Source organism: Planococcus citri, chromosome 3, assembly GCF_950023065.1.
Source record: "Planococcus citri chromosome 3, ihPlaCitr1.1, whole genome shotgun sequence".
NCBI lineage: Eukaryota > Metazoa > Arthropoda > Insecta > Hemiptera > Pseudococcidae > Planococcus > Planococcus citri.
This window is the reverse complement of record NC_088679.1, coordinates 52,300,935-52,326,394: the sequence shown is the minus strand read 5'-3', so window position 1 is coordinate 52,326,394 and position 25,460 is coordinate 52,300,935. Positions and strand designations below refer to the sequence as shown.

Below are 25,460 nucleotides of genomic sequence, written 5' to 3'. Positions count from 1 at the left end.
TGTTCAATGTTCATCTATTCACTCTGCTGAGCTCATTGCTATCTATCATTGCCTTTGTGATATACTTACCTCTAAACCAGATAACAAACATTTTTTGATCCAGAGTGATTCCTTAAGTTCATTGATTTCTATACAAAACCTATTTTCTGATCACCCTATAGTTCAAAATATTCTTAAAAAACTATTTGAGCTACAAAATTCCCACTTTATTATTCAGTTTATGTATGTTCCCAGCCACATTGGAATCACTGGAAACGAAACTGTTGATACTTATGCAAAATCTGCAACTACTCTTTCCCCCCTTACCATCATCACAGCAGACGACATCAAATCTTTTCTCACTCAAAATACGAGATACATGAATTGGCAAAATTTCTGGTCCCAACAAACAGCCAACAAGCTCTTTCAACATAAAAAATCAGTTCATCCTTGGAAAAACCTCTCCCACTTGAATAGACTTGAAGAAGTTATCTTGACAAGACTAAGAATTGGACGTACCAAAATCACACATAACCATCTTTACCTAAAAACTCCTAAGCCCTCATGTCAATTTTGCTCATCTGAACCCATATCTGTTCAACACCTACTATTCTATTGTCCCTAATTACACCAAGATCGATTATATCTTCAAATGGATGAAAACTCTCTCTCCATTCCTGACAGCCCCCCCCCCCCCCCCCGAAATAGAAAAATTTATTCTCTTGTTAAAAAATACAACCTAACAAATTCAATATAATCTGACGTAGGGTGTAATCCCACCCCCCCCCCCCCCAAAAAAAACGAAAATTAGCTAGGTTGTTCACCGTGAGTATAAAACCATCGAAAAAAGAGAGCTAAACCCAGGGGTCCTCAAAGTGGGTTCATTTTTTTAAAAGTGCAACTTTTGGGTAGTGTTGTGCAGTACTTCGTTTACCCTCTGAGAAGTTGCAATTTTTGTTTCTAAATTTCCTCGGTCCATTGAATTCAAAATTCGATATCACTTTCAGTCCTCTATCGAGCACTTGAAGATTGGCGAATCGCGAAAATTACGATTTTTCAGCAACTTTATTCCTAGCTTTTTTCACAATTAAAAATTCCATAGTTCTATGTGAGTGGAGTACATAGGAAAGAATATGATCACAGATGTAGTCGAAAGGTCAAGGCAGAGGCGATAAAATTCTAAAGGCTTCAAATTCAATTACGTTATACAGAAGAGAAGAGTATATTTGGTGGTGAATGTGGGGAGAGAATAATTGTTGAAAACCAGCATAAGTAGAGAGGAGGGAAAATGGGAAGAATAAAGAGCGGTCAAAAACACGAGAAACGGTGGTTTTTGTAAATAATTTTATTTTGGTGAAGCTATAACACTCACTTATATAAGGAAAACCACGAGGATAGAAATTTGTGTAGGAAATTTCCAACACGAAGTTAAAAGATAACGTGTCAAAAAATGAGCCAAATCGAAGAGCATAAATTTTTTCCACTCTGCTCACAGTTTACTATACCTATCCAAGATTCAATGTTAATCTTCAGTAGACAATTTTACAAAAGAAACGATCACTTGAATTTCTACGCAGTGAAGTATTACTAAACGAAACAAATATCCAACATTTGGCCAACTATCGTTTCTTTCAACAGGTGCTTTTCCATTTAGACGAATGATCTGTGTAAATATGTTTTGTGTGTATTATTTACTTTCGTTTATTTTTTTGGATGTGTTTAAAAACTTTTATTTCCATCTCGTTTGAGATTTCTTTCATTTTTTTTCTCTCAATGGAATAAAAAAGCGTACCTATCTTGTCATTTGCCTAGAATTTAATAATTAACACGTTTTCGAGTGCTTAGATATTTACATTCAAAATGCGTACCTACCTATAAAAAAGAAACGCTCAGATTGACTTTTTCAATGTAAATGGAAAGCGAAAAAAAAAATACTTACATAAACAGCTACTTTTTACTTAGGTAGGTAACTTTTTTTTAGGCTTGTTTTTTTTTCAACAGAAATTTGTCGTTTTATATAAATAAATAACTACATAGCTAAAGCACTTGGTATAATTAACGATTCCGAATGTTTATTTTATTTTTTGAACTCGGCTGCTGCTGTTACCTACTGTACGTGTGTTTTTGAAATGTCATGTGTTGCACAGTCCCTTACCTGAACTGAATTCAATTAAATTGCTTTATTTGTAAGGTACATATACGTGTATATATATGGCAAAAGGGTAGTTTATTTGTTACGTTGACCACGGATTAATTTATGCTTGTAACCGTATCCTTTAATACATCTATTTGAATATTTTCAATTTGGTACTATTTTCGTTAAGAAAGATTATTTACGCCAGCTAACATCGCCTTTTTAATCTTTTAATTAAAAAGATGGTCCGATCGGGAAAAAAGTTAATTTCCTTTGCTGAATAATTAAATTTACTCTTTTTTTGTACATTTAAAAAGAAATTTTTTGAAATTTTGAAGAAAAAAAAAGTTAAGGCTTACGGATAAATTGCTTTTGAATAAAACGGTAGCGTTGTATTTAATCTTTATAGATTGGCACCGAGGGGTTAAGTCGATTGAAAATAATTCGTTCATTACGAATCTACGTTGACTTAATTGAGTTTCTTTCATTCCTATAAATGTTGCAAATTTTTTGATTAAAGTCATCAATACGATTCGGTTCGGATGTTTACAGTTATCCTCGGTGTTATCCGCGTTTAATTTCTAATGAGATAGTAATTCAGTTTCGCATACACCGAGCTCCTTATTCGTCTGCGCCAAGTTTTCGAATCTGTTCGATAAAATACGATTACGATTATGATCCGAGAGTGACAAAAAGTTTAAAATAAATCGACTAAGTAAATAAGATCGAAAGTAATCAACGAGTTTGGTGGTATGAAAATTTTCCATTTCGAGATTTATAGCCTTTTATACTCGTCATTGGTTTGGCTTAATAGAAGCTCATAAACATTCTCCCACTTATTATTACCACCACGTTCTCGCGTGATGGTAAAATGTCAAAAAATTGTTTATAGAATATTAAAAATTAATATTTCGAAATCCAGCCGCGATTAATGACTGAGATTAAATTAATTTGAAAAAAAAAAAAAAAACTGAAAAATATAAGACCGTTATATTGAAATTTTTTACGCTTAATAGTCGCAAGTTTAAGGGAAAGTAATTTTATTAAACGTATACCTAGCTGTAGCTGTATAGCTTTTCGTATGCTTGGTGTTTAAAATATTTTACACTAAATGCTTGTTGACAAATTATACGAACACGCATCTATATTGTGTAAACGTACCGAAGCAGAATATTATTTTACCTACCTAGTTGGTCAATATGGCGGACGAATTATTTTACGTGTTTATATTATATTTATATAGGTTTTTATCTGGTAATTATGCTTACTTAGCGAAAGCACTCGGGGCTAAGAAAATTTATATACGACTTGAAAAACGCCCGCGTGCATCGCTATGAAAATATAATCTTATATAAACATCACTTTCGCAAACCTTTTCTGAATCGACGTTAATTTTCTTCAACGAAATTCAACAATAATTCTCCCAATAACCATAAATTCATATTTAGAATAGCGTTAATTAATATAAAGAAATCAAACAATGGCTGTGTGCTAGTGTGTTTCATTTCACTGTATAATAGATGAATTCCGGAGATGAAAACTTATAGCCAGATCGTTAATATGGTACGAATTCTCTCCCAACTAAACTATTTCATTTCAAGTTTTCCTTCGGTTAAATTAATTTTAGTTATAAATTTACATTACAAATAAACAAACGTTTTAAAATAATTTCCACTATACGAAGGTGACGATTGCCTGCTTCCACTTTTTTTTCTTCTTCTATTATTTGAAAATACTTCGTATATACTCGAATTATCGAAATTGTTTGCCTGCAGATTTTGTATCTACGTATATTTTCGTGTCGTATATTTAATGATAATGGCGCGAGAATCGGTTGATTTTAAAACTTTTTCGTCTCGCTTTCGACTTTCGAGTTGAAAAGTTGTGAGCTGAAAATGATGAATTTTCTAAACCACTTAGAAGCATTATCTACTTAGGTCAATTTTTTAAATTATTATATGTTTCGAACAGCTTACCATAAGAAATTATTTTACTTAATGAATTCGTGTTTACATTGTGTTTTTGTTACGCTTCATGCTGTTGTTTTTCTTTTTTTTCCACCATCCAACAAATAATATTACACTTACAATTTTTTAAGTGATTTTTTTTTTTATTTTGAAAAACACTCGAGAGGTTTATAAAATTTTTTAAACGTTTAGATAAAATCGAGTCGAACGTTGTACGAATTTATAGTCATTATAGCTTTCAAAAATGTTTATCATCAGAACTTTCCATTATCCGCGTATTAGAATAGGCTGAACTGGATTTCCAACGCGAGCGATGGCATTTGCGATTATGTATTTGTTTCATTTGTGTAAATAGTAACACGTGTGAAATTTGTTTGAAATGAAGTGTTCTTTGAAATTCTTGATTTAGCCAATTTTCAAGTTTCAAGGCGTTTGTGATCTCGTGTTATGGTAAAATTAATGTTTGAACAAAGATGCTGGGGTAGCGTTTTAAAACTACCTAACGAAAAGGTTCGGTAACAAAATTTTATGATATTAAAATTTATACGTAGACTTACCGAAGGAAAACAACGAATAAATTTTCAACGGAGCGTGTACAAAGAATGCTGAACTTGGTGTCGAGGTTTCGACTCTTTATCTCTATACCTACTCGTCAATTGTGAAAAATTGCTCCGTTCTCATCATATCCTTCGATTTGGAAACGAATCGGAGCATAATTTAAGGTACATACTTGCATTGTGTTGTGTGTGTTTACTCGTAGAATACATATGTACCATTTGTTTCAAAAAAGAAGCAACGCCTTCTAGCTTAGTGATGCTACACTCGTTGAGTCTATGTCTACATGTTTGCCTAATCATTAAGCCGTATGCAGGGTATATAACAGGTAGTGCAAGTAGTGAAAGCTGTGAAAAAGTAACAAATTTTGTTAAAAAGGTAGTGAAAAAATGAAAAAAATTCAAATTCGTTCTTTTTCCTCGATCTTTATTCCGTAGAAAAGATCTCATTTGTCGACTTTTAGAGTTTGAATTACTCATTTTTGAGAGCTTTTGCCCTCGCTTTGTTCGGGCTATTTTCTCTTTTTCCTCATGAAAAACTTATTGTTTAAATTCAAAAAATGTTCAAAGTTTGAATCAGAAAAACAAGAAATTTTTTTTTTCACTTCTCGAAAGATGAATTTTTGAAAACTTGCCGTCGCTTCGCCCGGGTTCGTTTGCATTTTTTTCAATTTTGAATTTTTTTAAAAATGTTAGGTATTTGAATTTCAAAATTTTGAAGCAAAGTAATAATAATAAACTTTTTATGATTAACTAACTCAGGAAATTTCCAAGAAATTCGTACCAAAAATCTCTGAAAAATTTAAGTTATCCCACCAATTTTGAAAAATGTGGAGATCAGAAAAGTCGAATCCTTTCATTAATATTGATGTTGTTCTATGTACTTTTCGAGTTACAAATTTTCCAAAGCTTTTGCCCTCGCGAAATACTGATTTTCGAGAGTTTTTGCCAGAGCTCGTTTGTTTCTCCTTTCCGCAATTAAATAATGCCCTTGAAGGAGAAATCATTAAAACTCGCCGTTTCATTCAAAAAATTGAAAAAAATTGTTATGTTAAAAAAGTTTTTTATTCACCCAATTTCATTACATTGGCAAGAACCTTTAAGGTAAGTATATTTTTGACATCCACTTGTTTGAAAAAAATCTTTGGATATTTGAAGACATTGGAAAAGCGAAAAATTCTAATGTAAAATTTTGCCTCTCCCGGCTCCCTTTTCTTATAAAAATCTCTAATGTCTAAAAAAGTCCTGCTGAAGTCCTGATTTTTTAATCTGAAATTTTGTTAGACACCTTGTCTATAACTTATGCAATGAGCTCATTTGTACTGTTTTTTTTTTTTTTTTTTTTTTAATAATAATTTTGATTGAAATTAAAAAATACTTTGTCTACAAATTTTCTTCCAATTTCAATTTTTAAACAAAATTTCCCTGTTAAAAATTCTATTTTGTTAATTTTTGTTGTGTGGGGGAGGGGGAGGGTTCGAGTTGATAGCAGTCTGAAAATTTGGTTGAAAAAAGGTAGTGAAAAAAGTGATTTTATCAACAAAAAAAAATCCGTTAGGTACCATGGTAAAGGAAAATATAGACAGGTCATCGAAAGAAATAATTTTTAATGTTATTCATCATTTTTACGAATGTGATGTGCAAAAAATTGAAGATTTGGACCACAGAGAAAAGTAATTTTTCTAAAAAAAATTCAAAGATTACAGGTAAAATGCTCATCTGAATGAACTGCGAAAAAAAATTCCCGGATTTCAACCAAATTCACAGTCGTGGTACTTTTTGAGTTAAAAACCCACCAGAAAAAATTTGGAACTTCAGGACCAAAGATAGAAGGAACTATAGGGTCTCAATATTGAGTGATTTTCGGAAAAATTGTGTTTTTTAGCATAAACAATTGGACACCGAACACCGCTTAACCTTGAGGAAAATTTCTGAAACGAGAAACGACCCTAGAAATGTGCGGTTCGAGTTTTCTCATCTGCTCAAACCATTTTCGACTCGATTCGAGACCACTTTAGCTTCCAACAGGGGCATCAAAAGTTGGAAAAACGAAAGTTTTGAGATTTATATTTCTTGAAAACACTAAAAGGCTCGCGCTACCGCCCAAACATATTTTGACAAATTCTGGAAAAAAATTGTCCAACATTTCTTATCGTAGTGTTGTCAACATACTGAAAATTTCTATGAAAAGCTGGTTTTATAATTCAAAAATTACAAAAATATGAATTGTAGGATCCGTTTGTACTTTTTCTGGTCGATCGGTGAATAAATATTGAGGAAAATTTCCTTCTAGATTTTGCGCAGCATTTAAGTGTGATAAATATGACCCTCCTCTTTCCTGGTTCCCTCAATTAATCATCAACGTATTCCGAAAATTCGATGTTCGTTGGATTTAAATTCAGCAATATGTTCATGATAATTGATTGCAAAATGCAAAAATCAAAAATTGATTCTCTTTAGCTCTTGAAAAAAAATTTGAACTTCGATTTCATCGTGTTTGTCTGTTGTTTATTTTGAAAAATATTTTGTACCAACGTAAAAATTGACGGACCTGTATACTAGATTTTCTTATTTGAATTTATTATTCAAAAAATTAAAAAATTTCAAACGTACCTCCTTAGATAGCCTGCTTGTTTTCGGCAAATCCCAATTTTAAATACGCGCGATATTTGTATTGATATTTTTCTCAGGTACGAATATAAGGGGTTCCAAAAACGCAAAAATTGTTACTTGAAATCTGTCAAAGTTTCATGCCGTAAAAACATTCGTGTTCATTTCGAAAATACTGTTTAAAATTCAAAAGACAGCAAAAAAATTGAATGATCGCGAATTGAGGGTATCTTTCCTATTTATTATTATCGTTTTTTATTTTTTGCATTTTTCAAACATCCAAGGTTGCCTTAAAAAAATATGTTTTTTATGGAATATTTTCATTTTAATAAGTTTGACCGTAAAAAGTTATTTGCATGCAAAAGCGTATTACTACCCATAACATAGATACTAACTCGAATATTAACAAAATTCTTAAATTAATTATAAATTACGCCGAAACGATTTTTAGTTCAGGAAATTTTAAAATAAAATATGTACCAGGTACCTATATTTTGACGAATTATTTCATTTTTGTGTTATTTTAAAGTTCTATGAGTGTAATGATAATTTTCAAAACATCATTTATTTTTTTTCATTAAAATTTTTATTTCATTTCTTCAGGAAACATTTTTGATAAATCAAGTATTTAATACCTATTGAATCTGGAATTTATAAAATTACAGAAACACGTGAAAATCTGCAAATAACCCGACGCAGTGAAGCTACAAATATTTCGACAATCGTCGCGTCGTTTGAATTTATTTCCAACTGTTGATAATTTCGAAATTTTAAAGGCTCTTATGCACAATACGTTTTGTAAGAAATTCAGCGAGAATGTTCTGGTTTACGCAAACTTGAAAATTTTTCATTTCTAATGCATTTCCAACTTTTTTGCTAATTTTATTACTCACTCGTTGTACCCTATCGTCTGATCTATGCTCATTTATGTTAATGAAGTCGAATTATAAGACCATTGTATAAAACTTTGGGTGAAGTTCGTGACAATTTTCGTAATTAAACTTAGCCCTATTATTAGTATCCTAGGACTCCTTGTGATTTTTACTCGAGGAATGTACGAGTAATTTCGCGAAATAGGAACTCAAACTTTCACAATGAGCAAATCAAAACTCGAAAAGGTTAGAAAAAGTTGCAAAATTAACCAGCAGCGCAACGTTAGCAATTCACATAATGCGAAAATCAGTATTAATTTTTCCGTACGTACGCTATACGGATATATAAATGTAGGAAAAAAATTATTAAAAGCGAAAACTCGTTTAATAATGAAACTTGTAAATAAGCGCCTTTATCTCTAGATTTTTTTCCCGCAGCCTAAATTGAATAATCTTGCTCGGCACGATTTGCAATTTTAGTATCTATACTATCTACTAATTCCTCGGTGAAATTGGCGTAAATTGCTAAATTAATCGTACGTTCGTTCGTTGGTTCGTTCGGCGAAATATCTTGGCCCAAAAAATTAATCCCTTGAAAATGATGATGTCAACTAACACGTAGGATTTTTCCGCTAATGTACCACTTAAAAGAGTTAAAGCTTTGGGTAACATGTCACGAAAATCCCTGAGGTACATTTCATCGTGTTAGTTTTGCAATTCGTCGGAACTTGGAAACTTATAATACAAGTGAACTTGTATCCCTCTCCTATTATCAGACCCGGAAAACAAAAAAGAATTTTCTTTTTATGGAATCGTGTGAAAGTTGAAACGTTGTCAAAAAAAAGAGAGAAAGAAAAGCGGAAAAGAATGAAGAAAAAGAAAACAGATTTTTCGAGTAGTTTTTGGATAAAGAAAGGTGTTGACATTTTGTAATTATTTCTTTTTTCTAGTACCCCTAAATTGAAAACATTTCAATTTGTAGATAGCAAAATATAATCAACTTTATTTATATTAGTGGGTTTGTTTTTTTCCCAGTCCGATAATTTTTTTCGTCTAATTCACCTCTATGTCTTTTAAATTATCGGCCGATAATGCATATTTGGTAGGAACACCTACGTGCAATACCCTTCGAATAAAGTTCGTGTTTTGGCTAGATATTTGTGAAAATGTTGATAAATAATGTCAACTCAAGGAGAGTAACCAGAAAAATATAACAACTTGATTATTGAATGAAACACCTTTCAAAGGATCGTTTGAAAAGAGTCAAGTGGGTACTTTGGAAAATAAATCTCATGGTTACGTTTTTGAAAATAATTTGAACGTGTAAGAATTCTGTGGAAAAAAAAGATAGAAATATCCAAACCCAAACTTATAAGTAATTGTTGATTTTATCTTTTCAAAGAATAGGTAGTATAGGTAGATGTATAAGTATCAGGGAAATGAAAGTTTTATTGTGCCCGAATGATTAAGTACCTAATTAAAGAATATTCAATAAAGTGTTGATAAAAATTTTGAATATAGGTATTCACAGATGTATTTTAATATATGTATAGTCTTTTTTTTTTTTTCAAAAATGCATAATGTTGTGTACAACAATCATCGCATTCTGCTCCTACGAGTATGATTTCGTCAGATCACAATCTTATTTGATAATGTATTAATGAGAAATTTTTTGATAAAATTTGATAACAAGATTTTTTTGTTTGCTGTAGGAACTCATTTAAATTTCAAAAAGTAATCAGGGTCTGCATGTAAAAGTGAAAAGTAGGTTCGTATTGAATATTCGTTTGAATTTTGATTCATCATTTCGGTATACCTTATACCTACTCATCACAAAAATTTTATAATAATTCGCTTTTTGTTTAAATTTTCATGATCATCTTTAATTCTTGACCTAAATTGAATCCATAAAGGTTGAAGTTTGAGTTGAAGTTTTCAAAGCAAAAATTTGGTCTTCAGTTTTAATTTCAGTTTTGCTTTGGGTTGAAATTTCATAATTTTTATCGGGTTTCTATGGTATGAAATCAAAATTTAATCCCATTCTACTTGATCGAAATGATTTTTTTTTTGGTATTTAAATGATAATTTTCCATTGCTTGACAACCATGTATTTCTACGTGACTTTTAAAGTTTTAATTCCTTCAGATGGTATCTCCAAATTGGGGCATATCCTGGATTTTTTCAAGGAGACGACAAAAAATTTATTTTTTTATCATGTTTTGAAATTTTATTATCAAATATTTCACATTAATTAAGCAAAAACATTGAAAGATACCATTTCTGAAATTGAGAAAATATTTTGGAAAACAGAGGTGTCAATTTTCTGGTCATTATAGGAACTTGACAGAGGTGCGCCACGCTAGTGTCGCCTTGTTTATGATTGGCTGATGAAAGGTCCCAGTATAAACATTGGAATGTAATGTTGTGAAAATTGAAGGAAAATTGTTGAAAATTGCTGATAACAACGGGACCTTTCGTTAGTTCCGGTGTTTTTGACTACCATTTCCTAGAGCGCGACAGTTGTCTTGTCAAATCCCTATTGCCAATTTCAAAAAAACTGAAAAAAATTGATGAGTTTTTTGTCTATTCTTTCAAATTTCTGAAATTCGCATTAATGACCAAAGAATTGGCACCTTTGCATTCCAAAATACGAGTACTTCTCCAGTTTCAGAAATGGTTGATACCTTTCAATGTTTTGGCCTAAAATTAATGCGAATGTGAATTTGTCCAAAAATGAGCGATTTGCACATTTCAATTGTTCATTAGAACCCTAAAAGTGGTCTGGGATTTTGATGGCAATGGCCTAAATCAACGCAGAATGTGAAATATGTACTATCATTTGGCTCCAAAAAAGTTGGGTAAAGGCTAGATCGAAAAATCCACGAATTTTTCGAAAATGCCCCCCTCTTTGAGGACCCATATCTCCCCTCTTGGAGCACTCCGGAGCTAGAAATTTTTTCTGAGTTGCTTTCAACTCTAAAATAAACGCCTCCATTGAATTTAGTTAAAATCCTACACCATTTTTTTTCACGATCCGCTCTAACGTACAATTTTTGCAAATTCTTTGCTTAGCCCTATCTTGCGAGGTTCCAATTTTATTCCCATTGTCAGAACTTGACAAAAATTGAGTCATATCCCTCTTAGGGGTATCCAATGCGAAAATTCTACCCAAAATTTGAAAAATTACAGTGAAAAAAACGTATGTATAAAACATTTTTATAATGGATATGTTTTTTACGCTGGGGGTCTGTAAAAAAATTTGTGTCACGCTGGTCCACGTGACACTAAATGTTGTTCAGTCTTTGTGTTCTTAGCTGCCTGAGTGCCTGCCAAGTTGAATGAAAAAAAATGTTTCGTTTTTTTTCTTGTGGAATTGAAAAAATTTGATCTTTAGATGTTGTTTTCAATTTTGAGATTTTTTTTTTGAAAGTGCATTTAAAAAAAAGTCTTATTTTATCTAAATTTCTGAAACTTGGTGTGGGTAATTATTTCACAAAGCGAATTTTGTAGCTGTCTCGTGAAACAGGAAATGACGTACGGTGCACATTTTTGTAATTGAATTATACTCCAACAGATTATGAAACATACAATTTTTGTGCAAGTGCAACTGACATGATGTTGTAGCAGACAACTTTGTCATCCTGTGAAAATTAAATAGGTATCTATTATTCTACATGTATTTAATTCTCATTTACAAAAGAAAATTAGTGCATTAACTTCGATTACATTGGAAAATAGTAGGCATATGATTATAAGATAATGATTTTTAAAAGCCCCCTCCCTCCTCCTCCTGTCTTAAATTAGAAAAAGAAGTCTGGCCAATATGAATTAATTTTGCGATTAAGGCAAATACCTGATGTCGCTTGATTTTCCGTTGAATTATTTACGCCCACAGGAGGTTTCATAAATTGCTAAAGCGATGAAAATTTTACCTTGCAATTTCGTGCACCGTATTTCTAATTAATGAAATGAGAAACTTACAGAGGAATCAGTCGTCGAGGTATCAGAAAGTACCTACTTTCATACGTCCATTTTTTCAAATATTATTTATTAGGTATGTTAATTTACGAAGGCAGAAAAATCATAATAGTGTTTTGGAATACTCTCAAAGAATGTTCTGCCATAAAAAAAAAAACGTGTAAAGCAGAGTTGTGACTCTTTGAACATCTTTTTTTCTCTCTAAAAGCATCTTATTGTACCCAACTATTCGTATATACGAATAGGTATTACGCTCCAATAAACTAGCATAAGCTGAATTGATATATTTAAAGGCATTTTGTTGAAAGGAGCAATTCTATAGTAATGACGACTATAACTACTTCAGATAAATGCCTTGATGAATGATCGTCTTATAACAATGAAATAGCTATAATACCCAACACGAGTGTATAACCTTTTCGGAATCAATTGTAAAATTCAAATTATAGCTGTAAAATTGATTTTAAACGTCGAAATATTTAATTTCGTAGACATCGTCGAATACTTTATTACTTTTATAACACGTACCTACTTACTTACATTTTTAATTGAAAGATTTTTGGCGCTAAAAATAACGAAATTCTGTTATCATCAGCTTAAGTTTAAATTTCAAAATTATTTTCATCCATTCGTCGAATTCGAGCGCGAAAAAATTATTTTAAAATTTCGCACGATTACGTTTAAAATAACGTAAAATAATTTTAAAAAATAAAAAACAAAACAAAGCTGCAAAAAATTCAAAAAGGAAAACAATTACAAAATTTACTTTACCAATATCTCCCATGTTTGGCTACAGCGATGAAATCTGTCGAGTATAAAAATTGAAATTTCGAAAACAGTGAAGAAAAAAAGAAAAAAAAAATATCCCTAAAATTATGGTAAAAAAAATTACGAATAAAAAGTCAACTCGGAAAAGAATAGGAAAAAAATTCCGGTAACACTTTTCATATTCACCAGCTAACGGTTTTCGGCTGTAAATTTAATGATCAACGACGCCAAAGATATCACTGTACTGAAACACGAATATCAGTCTCTACTCTCTATCCCCTTTGACTATGTTTCGCGTTGTTTGAAAATACCCTCCGCCGACCCGAGCGAACTTGTCTGTAGTTTTCTTAAAATACATCTGTACACGTTTTAAGCGCATATTTTCAGACCCACCGGAGAATTGGGTTGTAAGTTTTTTCGTTAAATGAACGACATTTTCCTTAATGATGTTGAGAAAGTATGAACTTGATGACAGTTGAGTGATATGTGAAGATGAAACTTTTACCTGCGTTTGTTATAAATTTTCTTGTTTCAATATCGATGCACGAGTTAACATGTGATAACACGTGTAAAGTTTATATTGTTAACCGAGCTTAATAATATTGGATTTTATTGCTATACTTTATGAAATATGCGTAGACTAAAAGCTATTAAGCGATTAAAAAAATTCTCCCATGGCGTCGAAAATTGGCGGTTTTTTTGCTTCGAAAATAAATTAAGTAAGTTGAAAAATTATTGAATATGTGTATTAGGTAGTGTGTGTACATGATCGCGCGATATTGGCGTATAATTTTTTCTATCGTTGGTTACAAAATGTATAGGTATCGTGTGTGTGACATAATTAATGCAAATGTACCTGGAAGTTGGCTTATCTAACCCCATTGATTTGTTGTATTTCATTTTTTATACTTTTTTGATGAGAAAAAAAATACATGAGTAAAAAACTGAAAGGGCCCAATGACGTGTAATTTCGCGATAAAAATGAAATTACCAGTAAATTTACGACTTCTTTGGTGTTGCGAAATTTCATTTTTGTTGTAAATGGAATTTTTTACTTATCTGGTAATCGTTGCTACATGTTTACATTTTAGTATGCCTATTTTTACCCCCTTCGCCCACATGTAAGTAATTTATTGAGATGTGGTATTGAGTCGACTCCGGAGTTGAGATCAATTTGAAAAATAAAACGCTTCGACGCCTTCAAAGAAATTCATATAAGTATGAAATATTCGTTCGCAGCATCAACTCTCTGTCAACATCGTATTTCCTTTTTTGACGTATGTTTTTTTTTTTTTTGTATTATTTTCACGACGAAAAACTAGAAGAAAAAATACGAAGATTTTTTTCTAGGGAAACATAAGAAATGTAAATAAAACACGTAACAAAAATATGGCGAATGTATCAAGAGTATGGTACCAGTTAGCAGCCGTTTCAATCCTTTTTTTTTGCTCTCAATTATCATCTTCACCGCCGAATAAAACAACATTGAAAAATCCTGAAATTCAACCCATCGTGTATTTATTTAACTAAAGTATATTCTTACCTTTCTATAGTGACCGACGAAGCGTATTAAGGATGACTTTTTTGCAGGGAGTCTTTTTTTTTAATGAAAAAATTCACTTTCTTCGAAAATGCCGAGTACATCAAACAAAACATTTCTGTTTTACCCACTGAGCAATATACTTGGCTTCTTTGAAATTCGCTGTAATTATTGAAACTTGTTCGAAATTTTTGAACCGCGAAATTTTCATATTGGGGTGTAATCCGATTGGAATAACGAACCATAATTTATTAAATAATTTAATTAAGTGCGTCGTTATAAAAATAAATAGTTAGTTGGGTTTGAAACTTGGTGGAAAATTTTCAACAAGTAGAATCATTTTTTTTTATCTTGGAACATTTGGTAATTAGGATAATATTGTCGATAGTTGCTTTTAATTATCTGTCGCGTTATAAAATTCCCTTGAAATTGTGGAGAAAATCATAAAAAGGAGAAAAAGTAAATTATTTTTTTGGAAAATATTCGCGAAGAGGAAATTCGAGTCTCTATCAATTACTTGGATAGTTTTATATTCTCAGTAAGGTTCATTTGTAAGTCTAGCAGATTTTTGAAGCTTGTGGTTGAAGGCTGGACTAGAGCAGAGAATTGTTGACGATACTGAAAAAAAAGCAACAGACACCTTACTTTGCTTTAAAATTGAAAAATTATTCAAAAATATTGCGTACCAAGTTTTATACAATCAATCATTTTTCAAGGATACTTAATTAAATTAATGTATTCGCAAATACATATTAAATATTTTTTTAAAAAATAACACGATGAATCCTGAATCAAACAAGTGACCTACTTCCTACTTTTCGTTTTTTTTATTTTTTTGAAGAATTTTATTACTTCAAAGCGAATATCGCTTCAGAAATTAAAATCTCTGGTCTACGTTTTTAGTTTTAAATTTTTTCCTCTACGTATAGGTAATATTATTAAAAAGTGAATTTGTCCCTATTGATACATTTTTCTAAGTAAAATTCCCACTAAACACTTGATATTCAAAAATTTTAATAATGTTTGAAAAAAGATGATACACTCGTACGACAAAGAATTTCCGTTCATTTTGAACGTTTAATTAAATATAAGTCGAGGTTACCGCGGAAAAATCTTGAATTTTGACCGTTTATTTGAGGAAAGTTTATTTCGAGTTGAAAATTTTTTACAAGGTTTTAGCCTCTTGTTTCTAAGAAGGCGGAATGAAGCTAATGAGTTTCCAAGTAGGATTATTTTTGAAAAAAAAAACGACCTTGTTTGCAGCTACTGCTACATCTTGTAATAAAATAACTTCGCATCAAAAAAGAAAAAATATTGCAGATGGCGAAATTTGATTTCTTCGTTCGTTGGAAAAAAAAGTATAAGAACATCTTATTCTCATCTTTTTAAATATGTGTTTGCGAATTTTTCAATGTTTGAAAATTCTCCAGCAAAATATGGTTTGAATAGACTTTTGAGTGACGACGTCCATAAAGACTGAAACATGCATTTTTCAACTTGTTCTTTTGATACTTATGTTGGGTGTAGCCTGTAAATTTTCATACAAAAGAAAATTTCGACTTAAGTATGGTACGTAAAAGTGTTGAAAAGGAACATACTCGTAGTTGTTGAATTCGTACTTCGTACCTTGTACAGAATTTTGATCCTTGCATAGTACTTTTCTAAAACGTTTTGAAATCGATGACAAGGTGCACAGTGCACACTCGCCCTCCTGACAAAACAGGAAGATTTTTTTGCAATTTTCACAAAAAGCAGATTTTTTGTGACAGAAAAGGCACACATTCTGAAAATTTTGACCAATAAAAAGATTTTTCGCGTTTGGCAAAAAACGAGACTTTTGGCAATTTTTATTTTTAAAACCAGTTTTTTTTTTGGCAATTTTGGCAAAAAATAGGTCTGTTTTACGGGTTTTACAAAAAAGTAGGATTTTTCACAATTTCAGTAATTGAGTTTTTCTTGGTAATTTTATGAAGTGCATAGATACTTACTGTTTTTTTCCTTTGCAAATTATGACAAAAAAATCAGATTATTTTGTAACAAAAAAAAACAAAACTTCCTGAAAATTTTGACCGAAAATAGTTTTTTTTTCTGCTACTTTGGCAAAAAACATCACTTTATCACTTTGGTCCACTTTTATTTCGGGATAGTAGGTTCGTGGGAAGTAAATTCAAAATAGTCGATGGTTATTCAAAAAAAAAAAAAAAAAAAATGAAAATTGGGGGTTTTCTATTTAGAGAATATCCGGGAACCACTGGGTAGTGATTTCGGGCCCATTTTTGGATATTCCAGTTGGGAAAAAATTGCCATAAACGGGGCCAAAATGAAATTTAGCTTGTATAAACTCAGATATACCGTCTTTGTGATCCATTTGATGTATCTAGGCTTATATGTTCAAAATCTGTTTCTGTGAGTTTCAATTCAAAACTTTCTACAATGATTAGGTAGGTAAGCTTTTTTGGGGGAGGGGGAGAGATGAATAAAATTTCATTTACGAACGGTTTTAGTACAAATTTTCAAAAATCGTTTCTGCCTGTTCAGATCTTTATTTTAATTTTTTGTTTTTTGAGGCCAAGAACTTTAAAACTTGGAAGGTCGCTGGAAGCCCCAGATCAGTTCAAAGGAATAGCCTTTCAGTTTTTTATGTTGACGAGTCCATTAATGATGAATTGTTCATTTTTTTTTTTCAAAAAATTGCCAGAGAAAATTTTTTATTTAAATCACAGACACGAATTTTGAAAATTTATGCCAAAATAAATTAATAAGGGTTGAATTTCATTTTTTTTTTGGTGACAATTTTTCAATTTTTCCTTTTTCCAGATTAGGAAAATCCACAAATCCAGTATAGAAGCTTCAAAACGCTCGGATTTCGTCACCAGTCAATTTTAAAGGGCACGAATAAAATTTAAATTTTTTGGTGAAAAATGGATCAATTTTGAATTTTAAAAACTACTGAAACAAAAATTCAGCTTTTGTTTTTGCTTGATGGCCGTATTTTCGGATCTTCCTTGTAAAAGTAAATAGGTTTGCCTACCGCAGTAATTCAAGGGGAAATTATGATGCATCATTTAGCGTACCATGTTTTCAACTTCTTTCAACTCTCTGTGTATTGCGAATACGTTTGAATGTACGCACATTCTCCTGCAAATATAATTGTTACTTTTTAGGATGAAAAATGAAAATTGCGTGATTGGCTTTTGATTATTGTTTTCACTGAAAAACCTTGCAAATTTTCAAAAAAAATAACCACAGAAGCACTCGGAAGAAAATGAAAACTGTATGATTCAGTTCACTTCTAGCCTATTTAAACCAAAAAGTTTTCTGAAGGAAGATTAAGTACAGCTTTAGTGAAGTGAATATAGACAATTTTTTGAAATTTTGAAGTTTACCAAAAAAGAGATACTTAATTACCTAAATTAATATCTGCTTACTTTTCATTTAGCTTCCTATCTCAATGTGGTGATCCAATTTAAATGTTTTCGTGCAAAATAAGTCTACTTCAATTTTTTTCTGTTGAAAATTCGCCTATATAGGTACCTAATCAAAAAAATGAAATTCAGCGCTGAAATTTTGCATAGTGATGTGTTTCTAAAAATACTTACTCTTATGATTTATCTCATCTCCCTCGTCAAATGTTCTCTTTTTAATTAAAAACTGCCCATGTTAGTCCAGTAAGTGAAAAAACGACTTCTCTTTTCAGATCAAATTCTTTTCTCATTAGTTGACGGACGTCCAAAGTCGCGATAAGAAAAACACCGATATTTAATTCACTATCACGTGCTATTACTGCTAGTTACTAACCTCACTAATGGACAAGAGTGTTGTGTATCTAGATGAATAAGCTCCGGTCTCGTACGGTACCTACGAGTATATTTCGGCGCCTAAATCTAACAGGATATTGAATATCGTGTTACATTTGAAAGAAAAAAATTAATAATTCTCTATAAAAATCATAACACGAGTAATTTTACTTCAGCTGATTCGACGATTCGCTATTTAAGTGGTGGTCTGGCGCTGGTGGGTATGGGTACTACTGGGTAGCGGTGGGTATGCCTCTGTAATAGGCATCGGACCGGTCTCGTCACACGTTCGACCAATTCAAAGAGTTACCTCATCAAATACTCGTACATAGCTATTGTAGATTAATGCTGCAGGTAAACTGTTTGAACGGTGACTGCGCATCATCCAAACCAAACTAGTTCCCTCGCTGAAGCCGCCAAAAAGCGTTTATCCGTATTACTCGGTATTGGTATTTTGGAAATAACCCGAGAAACAGAGATCTGTGCCGGTGCAGACTTTTCTCATAACTTGAGGCATGATTTAGTTCAATTTAATTCCTCGTTCGATGCGGTCGCGAATGTATCCGTTTTATTTTGTACTTTACGATTAATTTTACGAGAGTTGCGAAATGATTTACAAAGCTTTTACATTTTGTTTATTGCTTCAGGTATTTAATGATTTTTTTAAAACTCTCCATCAATCTTGAAATTATGTTGCGATTATGTGATTTTTGCTGTTTGTTTTATTTGCAGACTTTTAGTTCAGTTTCGTGTGATTGTGTTTGGTACGGATGCTGTAATAAAGATGATAGAAACCGTGTACAAAATTGTCCATATAATGGAACAGCGAAGCCGGTCGATCTTCAGACAAGAACAGTACTGGAGAAATGGTGTCCATACATGTTAACAGGTGATACTTTTCTCACAGTTGGGTGCATTTTTACTTTAAAATATTTTCTGCTAGTTGCCTGGGTATTTAAATTCAATACTGTATTTTCAAGTTCAAAATACCTATTTGCTTTCAAGTACTTACCTACTAATAGCTCTAAGTATTAATGTGTAGTATAATTTTTTTGAAATTCAAAAACATAGTGCTTCATGAAAGCAAAATTTCGTGAAAGATCCTAAATGAACGAATGAAATGTTCAAATAATCAGTGAAAATCACCGAAAAATAGTAAAAATAGGAATATTGTAAACCTTCCTATTTGACCGATGTGATTAGAAAAAAAAAATCTATCCAAATTTCAAGGTAGATAAAAAGTCGCCGGAAATGGGTCAAATTTTGAATATTGTATCAATTATTTCATATAATTTACAGGCTTCATCGTATTAATTTACTATCTACTTTTTTTTTTTTTATTATTATTTATTAAAAAATCAGAATGCCCAAAATTCAAGGTAGGCTTATAGAAGTTCCACGTGACTGGCCCTCATACTCGTACGCGATAAAACACGATACCTTCGTAATTAATCAGTACTCACGAACGTTATTACATATTATTGAAAATGTAATTTCTCTCAAACCGGTTTTCACTGCGAATATCTTGAGGTTTTAAAAAAATACCTCGACATGTGTGTGTGTGTGTTTTTTTTTTCATCAATATTACTATTCCGTATGAATGAAGTTGTTACTATTTGGTGTAACGACCTACCCCAAAAATTTCATTTCACCTTTAACCAGTTCGTTAGATTATTTAATAGGTACTCTGCTGAATAAAACGAGAGCTCAAATATTATGTATTATTTAATAATATTCAACACGTGGAAACATCTGTTTCTGTAAGTTACTGAGTTTAGTTCTCTTTTCGAATGGAAATATTTTTGCAGTTCTTTGTACCTAGCTGATACCTATGGCTTGAATACAGGCGCCCAATTTAAAATCAAGAACTTACCGTATTTTTTTATTTTATAGAAAAATAGCTGAATTTACATTTTCACCTTTAAGCGTTTTTCAAAGTTTTTTCTCGTCAGTTTATTCGGTACACAAGGGTGAATGTAAATCGACTTTGTTTTATCTCAAAAAAGAAGACGTTTTCGCATTAATAACTGATTAGGTATACATTTTTTTTTGTTCACTTTTTGCGAGGAATTGTTACGTTTTGGAATATTTTTATTTTTATTCGGAATAAATTGAAATTGATATTATTTTCCAAAGAAAAAAAATTTGGGTTCGTGATGAAATTATGGCAAGGGGTAGTTAAGTTGATATTGTGATGAAAAAAGCTGCGTTTATTTTTTCGCTTTGGTGTACTGTTATCATATTTTCCCGCAAGGTTAATAATATTATGTAAGTGAAAACAAACTCGAAAAAAATAGATGAACTCTAATACCTACTAGCTTTGAAAACAAAAATTCAATCGAGTTATTTAATGTGTAGGTATTCTTAAGTTAATTTTGGCAGATTCACCTTGCTAGATTGCGAAATGGAATAGGTATACGTAGGTAAAGTGAGGTAGATATAGAAATTATTTTATGTGAATTTTGATCTGAGATTATCATCTAAAACCTTGTATTGTGTTTGGGTGAAAAAGAAAACGAACGAAGAAGTGTACATATACGTACCTACTTATGTGGATAAATTACAACCATGTTATAGTGTGTGTTTATCGTTAATTAGTGCATGTCACATTGCATAAGAAATTTAATATTCTTTCTGTTGCGGAATCTGACCAAGATTTTAAAACAGTCCAAGAGTCAACTGAATTTTTATGAACTATCTATTGGAACTGGACCATTTTTTCCAAACAGATTGGGCAGGGCATAGAGCAAAAACAACATTTTCTTCGAAAATGTGCTCTCTTTGAGGACCCATATCTCCTCCGCGGATACCTTCGAAGGCCACATTTTTTCGTAGGGATTTTCAACTCAAAATGAAGGTCTGCACTGAATTTGGTCAAAACCCTCCAACATATACTTTTTCAAACTATCCACGCTTCAGAAACTTGCTACTCTTTTCGGTTGTCGATGAAAAAAAAAAGTTCAACTTTGAATCTTCCAGTTCGGTTTTCAGAGGGCTAATTTTTCTCGTTATTTGACATTTTTGATCTAGATTTCCGGTATTACGATGTTGAAATCATTTTGTTTTGAACTGTTTAAAACAGAAACCCCTGAAAAAAATGTTTGAAACAAAAAAAAACAAACAAAAAACGTTTAATACCTGTTTTTTTTTTCAAGAATGATCTTTTATTTTAAAAAACTTGTCGTTTTTTAGCTTTCTTTCGAAAAAAGGAACACAATTACGTATTTCCTCAAAATTGAATAAATTTATTTTTCGGTTTTTTTGTTTTTGTTTTTTTTTTTTTAAAAATAAATTTTGAAAAGATTGAACGAGGAATAAAATTTATTAATTCATTATTCATTGTGAGGTTGAAAAAAAAATGCAATGAAATTCCGAAATTCCATTTCAAACTTTCGATATGACCTCATAATTTCAAATCAAAATTCAATGCAAAAAAAATCGCTATAAAATATAAAATTTTTGTGATTTTCTTTTCATTTTCAATGTTTGAAACTCCTCGAAAATTGACAGGTTTAAAACTAATAAGTTTTAAACCAACAAAAACTTTTTTTGCAACACGGAGAATTACTGCACTGAAGTACTCAATTTTCGTTTTTAACTTAAGAAAATATTAATTCGTCTAATTTTATTTGTTTTTTGTTGTTTTTTTCCTTAGGAACTGAAACGTCTACGTGTTGTGATGCCGAGCAGATGAAAATATTTGACGAACAAATATTACAAGCGAAAGCATTTTTAGGTCGCTGTCCTTCGTGCTTTCAAAGTTTTCTGAGGCTGTTCTGTGAAATGGTGTGTAGTGAAAAGCAGTCAGATTTCATTAATATTACTTCAACACAGAAGAATTTAAACGGTGAGTTTTATAAAACGTATAAAAAATGTAGATATTGATAAATTAAACGATTATATTTTCCTCTGGAAAATTCTATTCGGTAGGCAGGTACCTTTTAAATGCTTGATTTAAAGCTGCGATTTCATTCAAAATATGAGTAAAAATAGTAACTCCAATTTAAAAATTTTTGAAGAAAATACCAATCTTTGAAATTTGGATTTCATCATGTTTATATTTTCAAAATATGACTAAAATAAGAAAGTCGTGTTTTATTTTTTGTTTTTGCTGACGTAAGTATAAACCCCGGAAAAAACCTACCTACTTGTATATTCATCTTGCTTACAATGATTTCAATATTAAAAAAGCTATAAGTAAGGAAAAATGTACTTTGAGGGGAAAATCCTTTTCAAATAATCTAAATATAAGACAATTTTTCCGCCAAGATGGTCGGTTGAATATTCGAAATCTTATTTTGAAAGTAAATAATAAGAACAGCGTTTTAGTTGCACTACTTTTAATTAACTCGAGTCTGTTTCTTTTATTTAATTATCTCCGAAGAATCAAGTTTTTACGTTATTAATATTGTTGATTGCCGTACTAGGTATTCAGGTAGCTATATCCGTTTTAAAAGTCACTTATAAACATACACTTTTATCTCAAATGTATCTAAAGTAGGTAGGTACCTATGGATATATTTTATTCATAGTTGAGATTCACAAGCTCATCCGGTAAGTGCCCCTATAGTAAAAATAATGAGAATTCTTGTTTCGTCAATTTTCATTCATTAGATAATTTCAAATATCTAGAGGCCTACAAAAATATTAGCTTTTCTTTTCTCAAGTGACATTTCTGGTTTTTCCCATCGCTTATCGATGTATTTTCGGCAAATATGTTTAAGTAGGTATATTAGGCAAATTCTGGTCGGTTACGTATTTCTTTAGACTTTAAGTGAATTTAATATTCTTATTGAATAAGTACATACATTTTTTTGATGGCGAATTTTAAAATCACCTTGACAAAGCTATAAAAGTTTTTAAAATGCGAAATCAATGATTATATTTTTGAAATGGATTAAATGGATTTTTGATCGGAAATTAAATTTACATTAAAAGAAAATTATAGGTAAACTAAAATGTTTAATTTAATGGTACCTACTTCAATTTCTACGTCTTTCGTTTCTCAAGGAACCGAATACATAGCCGGAGCAGAAGTTTTTATCTCCGAAACATACATTAATTCTACTTACGAAGCCTGTCGTCAAGTTTCCTTTCCAGCATCATCTGGATTATTGGCAATGGATATGATGTGTGGAAGTTGGGGAGCCAATAAATGTACTCCTAAAAGGTATTTAATATCGATAGATAGTTTTATTTAATTACCTATATCGATGTTACGACGAGTTAATGTGTGAAATTAGGATCAGTTTATATTCAAATGATCTAGTTGATCGAGAACTGAACAAACAATATTCTTTGACATTGAAAACAACTATCAGTCTTTTTTAAATGCATTATTCATACTTGATTTGAAATAAAAAATATATGTATCAAGATGTTCGCTACGTTTTAGGGGGAGTTTTTTTTTTTTTTTTTTTTTTGAATAACGAGATGAATATAGGTACTTACTTAGACTTACGTCGTATGATGGAAATGGTATAAATAGGTTTTTTTTATAACCATTGGTAAGTAGGTACCTATCTTTAAAATAAGACTATTTGAAAAAAACAAGTAATTTTATACGCTTGTTTTTTGAAAAATGTTACGGAATCAGTTACATAAAATATTAAGTAGAAAAGGCCATATTCGCAATATAGCGAAGATGTTGCTTGTTATTTTTTTATTTGTACTTTAAAGAAACTGTTCAAAATGAACGCACAGTTCCATCTTGTTAAAAAATTATTCCACTTTGAGTTATTTTCTGTGCTAATTTCGCGATAAAAAATATTACTTTAGGGTAGATTTTTGGGCTAACGAAGTTGTAATTAATTAAGATAAAGTGAGGTATAATTCCTTAAACGTACTTTCTCGATAAATTTATCCAAATTGCGAGCAGACACGTATAACCCGTTATATAGGGTCACTTGTGGTCTTTTTTATTTTTTTTTTCCTTTTTAATTTGTAATTGTTACAGTTAAAAGAATGCAACGTACCACCTGATGAGTTTTTTTGTACGTAATGGTATCTTCTTGTAATTAATGATAATAATTTATGAATACGTTCTCGAAGGTTGACTAGCATTTGAAGAACTTCTTTATCTTTATTGAAACGAGTGAACAATAGTTTTAAGACTATGCGATAAATTCCACGATCTGTGCTGCAATTTTAAAACGATAGATAATAACTGTTTTTTAAAAATGTTTTTATTTGCAGATGGTACGAATTTATGGGATCACCGGCGAAGAATCCTTATGTACCGTTTCAAATAGATTTTTTGACCCAGCTTCCTGAAAATTCTACGCTTGAAGTTTTGAAACCATCGACATTCAGATGTAACGAATCAGTTGATGTGAGTTGAGTTCGAAATGGTAATTTATGTTTGTTTGTGTTTGCATAAGAACTGGAAAATTATCTTTGTTTTGTAGGCTTCAACATCACCGTGTAGTTGTATCGATTGCGAGCAAAGTTGTCCGGTGTTTTTCAATTATAACCCTTCTTTAGATGGCTCAACTAGTAGAACACTAGTTTATGAATATCATGCGATTGTCTTTCTATGTGGAGTAATTTTTATCGCTTCATTTTGCGTGAAAACGTTCTCAAAACGAGAATATCTTCAAGTGCAATGTTTTGTGAATGGTAAAAAGAAAATAGGTAGATATGGTTTTTTTATTTTTTCTTCCGCAATTATCTTCAATTTTAAACTTATTTTCTGTTCTTTGTTTGTTTGTTCGTTTGTTCGATAGATACATTACAAAATATCGAAACTGTCGAATATTTAAATGGAAATACTACTTGCAGTCAATTAGGTATTTATGATGAACAAAATGAACCTGTACGATTTGAATATATCGTAAAATATGTTTTAATTCGTTTAGCTGAAAGTGAGTAATATTGTAACTTTGTATCTACCTTTTATCGTTTTATTTGGTAGGTAATAAAATTTTTTACACTACATGTATGCAAATTATCATTTTCAGAATGTGCAACTCATCCGTGGAAAGTTTTATGTTGCGGACTCGTCGTGATTTGTTGTCTAAGTTACGGTATTACGTTCGTGGAAATTGTCACAAATCCCGTTGAATTGTGGGCATCTAGTACAAGTCAATGTAGAAAAGAACGTGAATATTTCAATGAAAATTTCGGTCCATTTTATAGAATACAGCAAGTCATCGTTTCTGCCAAAGGCTTAAATAATGTAGGTATACCTGTTGCTATATGAAGCGATATGATTTTATTTAGTAGTATTTGAAGAGGAAATTGGTTCTAAATGTAATCTGTA

At 31.2% G+C, this 25,460-nt stretch overlaps 2 protein-coding genes across 5 annotated transcripts in view; one reads left to right on the top strand and one right to left on the bottom strand.

Moving 5' to 3' along the window:
* LOC135840225 (FMRFamide receptor-like) overlaps nucleotides 1-25,460 on the bottom strand; it is a 59,869-nt gene that overhangs the window by 15,999 nt on the left and 18,410 nt on the right. Inside the window, exon 1 of one of the 2 annotated variants that reach the window (XM_065356650.1) lies at nucleotides 12,866-13,108. The exons of the other annotated variant lie outside the window; for it this stretch is intronic. Coding sequence (XP_065212722.1) covers nucleotides 12,866-12,878 — 13 coding nt within the window. The 5' untranslated portion in view covers nucleotides 12,879-13,108. Of the gene's footprint in view, nucleotides 1-12,865; nucleotides 13,109-25,460 lie in introns of those variants that run through there. 2 annotated transcript variants of the gene reach the window in all.
* The window catches only part of Npc1a (Niemann-Pick type C-1a), a 47,461-nt gene that overhangs the window by 15,561 nt on the left and 6,440 nt on the right, over nucleotides 1-25,460 (top strand). Inside the window, exons 1-8 of one of the 3 annotated variants that reach the window (XM_065356643.1) lie at nucleotides 13,188-13,581; nucleotides 18,932-19,088; nucleotides 21,855-22,046; nucleotides 23,210-23,369; nucleotides 24,395-24,530; nucleotides 24,607-24,832; nucleotides 24,925-25,062; nucleotides 25,159-25,376. In XM_065356643.1, coding sequence (XP_065212715.1) covers nucleotides 19,079-19,088; nucleotides 21,855-22,046; nucleotides 23,210-23,369; nucleotides 24,395-24,530; nucleotides 24,607-24,832; nucleotides 24,925-25,062; nucleotides 25,159-25,376 — 1,080 coding nt within the window. In that variant the 5' untranslated portion in view covers nucleotides 13,188-13,581; nucleotides 18,932-19,078. Of the gene's footprint in view, nucleotides 1-13,187; nucleotides 13,582-18,560; nucleotides 18,847-18,931; nucleotides 19,089-21,854; nucleotides 22,047-23,209; nucleotides 23,370-24,394; nucleotides 24,531-24,606; nucleotides 24,833-24,924; nucleotides 25,063-25,158; nucleotides 25,377-25,460 lie in introns of those variants that run through there. The other 2 variants (XM_065356641.1, XM_065356642.1) reach the window with 2 other exon arrangements.